This window comes from Drosophila suzukii, chromosome 2R, assembly GCF_043229965.1.
Source record: "Drosophila suzukii chromosome 2R, CBGP_Dsuzu_IsoJpt1.0, whole genome shotgun sequence".
Lineage (NCBI taxonomy): Eukaryota > Metazoa > Arthropoda > Insecta > Diptera > Drosophilidae > Drosophila > Drosophila suzukii.
Genome location: NC_092081.1, coordinates 18,152,794 through 18,158,793, shown reverse-complemented (window position 1 = coordinate 18,158,793; position 6,000 = coordinate 18,152,794). Strand labels below are relative to the sequence as shown.

The 6,000-nt window shown below is 40.6% G+C and overlaps 1 protein-coding gene across 2 annotated transcripts in view; it reads right to left on the bottom strand.

The window, feature by feature from the left end:
- Positions 1-2,599: 2,599 nt before the first annotated feature.
- The window catches only part of LOC108008655 (Krueppel-like factor luna), a 46,179-nt gene continuing 42,778 nt past the window's right edge, over positions 2,600-6,000 (bottom strand). For both annotated transcript variants that reach the window (XM_070994582.1, XM_017072540.4), the window contains exons 5-6: positions 4,842-5,681; positions 2,600-4,057 (exon numbers count right to left, since the gene is read on the bottom strand). In XM_070994582.1, coding sequence (XP_070850683.1) covers positions 3,885-4,057; positions 4,842-5,681 — 1,013 coding nt within the window. In that variant the 3' untranslated portion in view covers positions 2,600-3,884. The remainder of the gene's footprint in view (positions 4,058-4,841; positions 5,682-6,000) is intronic.

Below are 6,000 nucleotides of genomic sequence, written 5' to 3'. Positions count from 1 at the left end.
TTGGGAAGGGGTTATGGAAGGGGTTCCAAAGGGGGGCACCCACTGCTGTGATCCGAGGTCTCGCGGCCCGTTCGTTTACCGTTAGGTGTCAAAGATTTCATGCCCCATGTCGCAAACTAACGACACACAATCGATCACAAATCAAACGGACAGAAGCGGCCGAAACCCGCAGTTGCCTCAGTTGCCGACGTTGCCGCCGTTGCGACAGTCATCCAAATCCAAATGTGTCTCAAAAATCAGGCCGCGGCCAATGCAAAGCCGTTTCATAAATTGCACATGACCTGACGACCAGCAGCTCCAAACAGCCACAGCTCTGCTCCATCTCCATCCCCATCCCCATCCAACATCGCCATCGCCATCCAAACTGCATCTGCAGCAGCCAAAAGGCAGCAGAAAGGCATAACAATAAATTAAAAATGGATGTCGATGGCTAAGTGCACAGGAAATATTTTTTCTATATTTCTTATAGATAAATATGATGAAGTGTCGAGGAAAATGAGCTAGTAAATGTGACAGCGAAGAAATAAATTATAAAATTGTAATATAGGTACTTTATTTAACACATTTTTAAGATGATGTATTAAGTGTAACTTAAAGTATCTTAAAGTATTTATACTTTTAAGTATCCAAACTTTATACATATTTTTAAAATAATGAAATGGTAATTTTAAAATGTGACACTTTAATAATATTTTTAACAAACTTAAATATTTTGATCTAAATTTAGAGTGTAGACATCTAATTGTTCTCTGTGTAAAGGTGGATGTATGTGGATGCCAGCTGAAAATCCCCATCTTTAAGACTCCTTCAATTGCTGGCCGGTCGATTTGGTTATTGGAGCGCTTTTTGTCTGATGGACAGCTGCCGACAGCCTGATCCACACATACTCGAATGTACATAGATCCCGCTCCCAGATCGACTGATCCCCATCCCCAACCCCATCATCCACCTCATCCTCCTCCAAGTGATGGACAGCGTTTTCCAGCCGCATCGCAACGAGACTTTATTGCTTTTTAATGAGCAGCGCAATGATTTCAATGCTTATCTAAATGCATTCAGTTGATATTTGTCCACTGGGTGGCCTGGGGTAGATGTGATATAACGAAATCATGGATTATGAATCGTAAAAAAGTTAGCAAACGATGATTTTTTTACGATAGCGTATGGTTTATAATGCAATAAATTAAGAATATATTAATTGCTGATAAGTCTGCTATATTTTTTAAAAATTAAATTAAAAACAGATAATAGATTGCACAAACAGAACTATAAATAACAAGACCTTATTTTCTTTTAAAAACTAAAAAAGAATACTACGATATAGTACTTACCGATTTACCTATCTTAACCTGTTTCATTGGGTTTAATTTTTCTTTTTCAAGGAATTAAGCAAATGTAATTCGATTTTTTCTATATTGCCTAATCCCTTCACAATTTCCCCTCTGTTTTTCCATCAACTTCATTTGGTTTTACTACCAATTCTTAGCTTTTCCAACATATATATAAAGGTTTCTCAATTATATTTCGTTCTAATTTAATAATACAGTATAAAATACTTATAAGTATATTGGTTAAATATAACTCACCTTTTTTCAATCCACTTCATTGGGTTTCATTACCCATTTTCCAGGGGTAAATCCCCATTTTAGTATTGCCTCGGTACAAAACACTTGCCCAATGGCCGCTGCAGTGCATTCAAAGCGTCGATCAGTGTTAATTAAGGCACCTTCTCACTTTATTTACTTTTACTCATTTGCATATGCGTTTGGGTCATTAAACCTGACCTCCCCGGCCCATCATACGCCATCCAACCACAGTCCATCCAATCCTCCTCCGGCATCGCAATATTGACCTGACCCAAGGCATATTAATTAACCCAAAAAACCGGTCTGTTATATTTGTCTAACCTTTATGCTAAACGCGGTGACGGCAACAGGAAAATAAAAGGCAGTAGCAGTAGTAGCAGTCGATGTCGGTTGCTACTGTCGGTTGCTGCCTTGTATTCGGTTATTAATTTACCAATAAATTGCCATGGCGTATGCGTAATATTTCACAATTGTGCCTTAATGACCGAGAGCGTTATTCATGCACTGATTTCCGCTGCAGGTGTCATCCCAGCCCATTCGAGTCCAAGCCATCTAGCTATGTATATGGCCAACCAGTTATGCGTATTAGCCCGGCGGTGCCAGGCCCAAAGATCCAGCTTCCAGCTCCAAAGCTCCGGCTTTTCGCATTGAAATTACAAATGACGAGAAATTTGTCATCTTTATTATTGCAAACAACGGCGCAGTTGTACGTTGCAAAGTTGCAAAACGACAAACGACAAACGACGACAATGCTCCCCTGGACAATTGCAATTGGCGGGGAGTGCGTGCCATGGAGTGCCGTGCCACAAAAGCAAAAGTTGCTGACAACTTGCCACACATCTGTGTTGCAGGGGGATACCAGGGTATCCAGGGGATACGGGGGAACCCAGGGGCACACTTGTGGGTTAACCGCAGCCCCATTGTGCGCCAATTGATTTTTCATTCAAATGAAAATGCTCCGAGGACCGAGGATTTCGGCTTTCGATCCCATAATGAGCACGGCCAAGGCTTCGTTTGGTACAAAAAAGTATTCGCTTTTCTTTTATTTCTCAAAAAATAATACAATTTGTTTAGCTTTTGTGTGAATGTGTATGTGTGCTAAAATCTATGATGACAGTTGGTATGAGGCAAATTGCTTTTGGGGCTCGCCAGGCAATGCAGTGCGTTCCATAGCTATAAGGCAGCTTACAGTGTATACATAGATAGTTGGGATAAATAAAAATAGGTGGAATATAAAATAAACAAATTTAAGAGTATATTTTAAAAGTTGTTTCCTGTAATTTATTCGAATTTACTGTGCGTTTTACGCATGTGAAATTTATAAAGAAATGTAATACAATACACCAAAACATCTTAGAGTTGTAAAGGGTGTTTTAAGAAATGTAAATATAAGAATTAACAGTATTTTGTAGGTTTCTCTATAAGAAAATAATTTATTAGTAGTATCTAATGTAGTTTGTATCTGAATCCTAAACATTTAAAGGCACTAAATTGAAGCTTCAAATTTTCTTCAATTTTCCGCTTTAGTTTTATAACAAGTACAGAAAACGATAGAATTGAAAACGATTTATATGGAACCTAATTTTCGTACATCCCAAAATGTACAGATGAAAACATTCCCTTATCGTACCCCTACGCAATCCTCATCCACTATCACATCATATGCGTATAGTACAAAATGTTTAAAATACCCTACAGATGAGAGAATTTCTATATATAAATATTGCTTTGCTTGGCTCTTCCGGTTTCTTTTGTTTTTGCCTCTTTTGTAGTTCTTTTTTGTTTGTATAAAATTTTCTACTTAATAACCAATAAAAATTTGATCTAAAATTAGTTAAATTTCTTCTTATCGCACTAGGTTGTAAATGTTTATCTAGATCTATGTACACGCAAGTTGCTAGCACCAATCCAAAACTATCTGTATATATATGTATATGTATATTTAACTATGCAGATATTTCTATGTGTAGTAGGTTAAAATCCACTTTGTTAACTTGGCTTCTGAAGGCAATTGTCTCTGGGCTGTAAATGTGAAAAATTTTACAAATCTTTCGGCCCTATAACTATAGTTGAACTACATCTAAGTTGGGCTTTGAGCCCGCTTACGGTCTAAATTGAGCTACTTAAGCGATATGGAATATCTGGTCTCAGTAAGAATGATCAATGGAAGTGGTATAAATAATCAAGAGCTGCTTCATTCCCCCTCCCCGCAGCATCTCAGATGAGTATTCTCGGATATGTGAGTACGAGTACGAGTACGAGTGTGTATGGCCAGGGCCAGATGGGCAGTTCCAATCCTCAGTGGCGGCGCATGTGGAGCGACAGGTGGTCCGAGCGGCTGAAGCTCCGGGTGCACAGCTGGCACCGGAAGGGCTTCACGCCCGTGTGCTTCCGGTAGTGCCGGGTCAGCTCGTCGGACCGGGCGAAGCGCCAGATGCAGCCCTCCCACGTGCACACGTACGGCTTCTCACCTGGGGAAGATTGATATAACATCGGGTTAGTTAGCTCGGATACGTGTTATAAGAACCTTATCTTTAATTTGTAAGGCCTTAGAACAAAGCTGGATAATTTAACAGATATAGTTTGGAATTGTTACAAAGAAAAAGGTTAACAAATTATAAAATAAATAAATAAATAATAATAATTTGTGTTCTTTATCCTGGGTTTATCCTCTAGCTGTCATAAATAAGAATTCTACACAAGCCCTATTTTAGAGTTCTTATCTTACAATCTCTAAAGGATAACGAGATCGTACATGTAAAATGTATAAGCATATGGAAGATAGTTTTCAAGTTGCTTAAAAAATATATATTTGTTTCTTTCCTTAAGTTGAAAATAATGACTGACCGTTTCGATTTTTATTATGCTTATTTACATTTTCCAATCAAAGTCACAACAAATGGTCGAAATTCCTTGAATAAGTTATTTAGAGTGTTACCTTTTGTGGCATAAACATTTTCATGGCTTAATGTGTCACGATAAGAAACGTTATAAATTAGTGTTTTAAAAGCTCTTTAGTATCAGTCAAACTGTTTTCGCCTACATGTACGTCAATGTATTATTTTAAAAACCTAATGTGATTTTAAACAAATGTTAATGACAATTTAAATATCATTAATTATCTTTCCATATAATTTTCCTTACGAAACTTTAAGTTTTAATCTTAGTTAAATCTAATTTTGTAAAAATGGAAACAAAAAGGGACTTAATTTTATTAGTTGTAAAACCTTTTATCATCACCAACTTAAAACTCACCTGTATGCGTTCTTTTGTGCGCCTTGAGGTGCGAACTCTTCGTGTAGACCTTGTCGCATCCTTCGGTGTCGCACTTGTGTACCTTGCGGTTCTTGGAGAGATCATTGTAGCCGCCGTTGGCCGTGGAATCGGAGGAGGAGGAGCGTCCGAAGGCGGAGGCGCCACTGCCCCCGCCCCCGAAATTAATCCCACTGAAGCTGCTGCTGTCCTTGCGAGTTGCCCCCAGAGCCATGCCCCCAAAGGCGGGATTAAGGGCGGCATGGGGTGAACCCGACCCTGCGTAGCTTTTCCAACTCGGCGAGGAGTTGGAGCAGCTGGAACCAGCCAGGGATTTGCTGGATCCCCCCGTGGGCGAGGACTTTCTGGTGGCCTGACCATCTCCGAATTTGTAGGGATTTTTGAACAGGCTCAACAGCGAGAACTTGCGGTCGTAGTCCTGCATGCTGCTCCCCGCAGATCCTGTGGCCGAACCACTACTGCTTCCGTTGTTGTAGCTGCAGCTGTTGTTGTTGTCCTCCTGCTTGCCACCACTTCCGCTTCCGCTGATCCTTCGATAGGTGAAAAAGAATGGCGAGGCCGCGAAGAACGGCGAGAATGGCAACTTGGACACACCGGAGGCATAGAGTTGTTGCTGCTGCTGCTGCAGCTGCTGCTGCTGCTGATGTTGCTGCTGCTGCTGGCGGGCAAAGGCCCCCAACGATGAGGATCCAGCTGAGCCCGCTCCAAAGTTGGAGGACGAGGATGAGCCGGATGATCCACTCTGCTTGCCATTGCTGTAGCCAGCTGCCTTGGTGGCCGACGAGGATTTGCAGCTGGTGGAGCCGCCATGCGAGGTGCTCGCTGCAAGAGGGGGGAAAAAGCGTTAGAGCGGTTGAGAAAACCCATCGAGATTCGGTTAACAAAATGGCCAAAATGGTGAGGCCACTTTATGGCCGCCAATGCCTAATGAGCCTCGTAAATGAACCGCAAACTGAGCCAAACTGCCAGCCAAAAGCAAGGCAGGCCAGCTAACTTAATTAGTCGAAGATACTGATACTCTGGCGGTGGTAGATCTGATTTGTAATGGATATTCTCTTATATTAGATAAAATATAAAACATACGCAAAATCTATACATTTTACTTAGCAGCCTTTAGGGAAAATTCATTTAAAATATTATT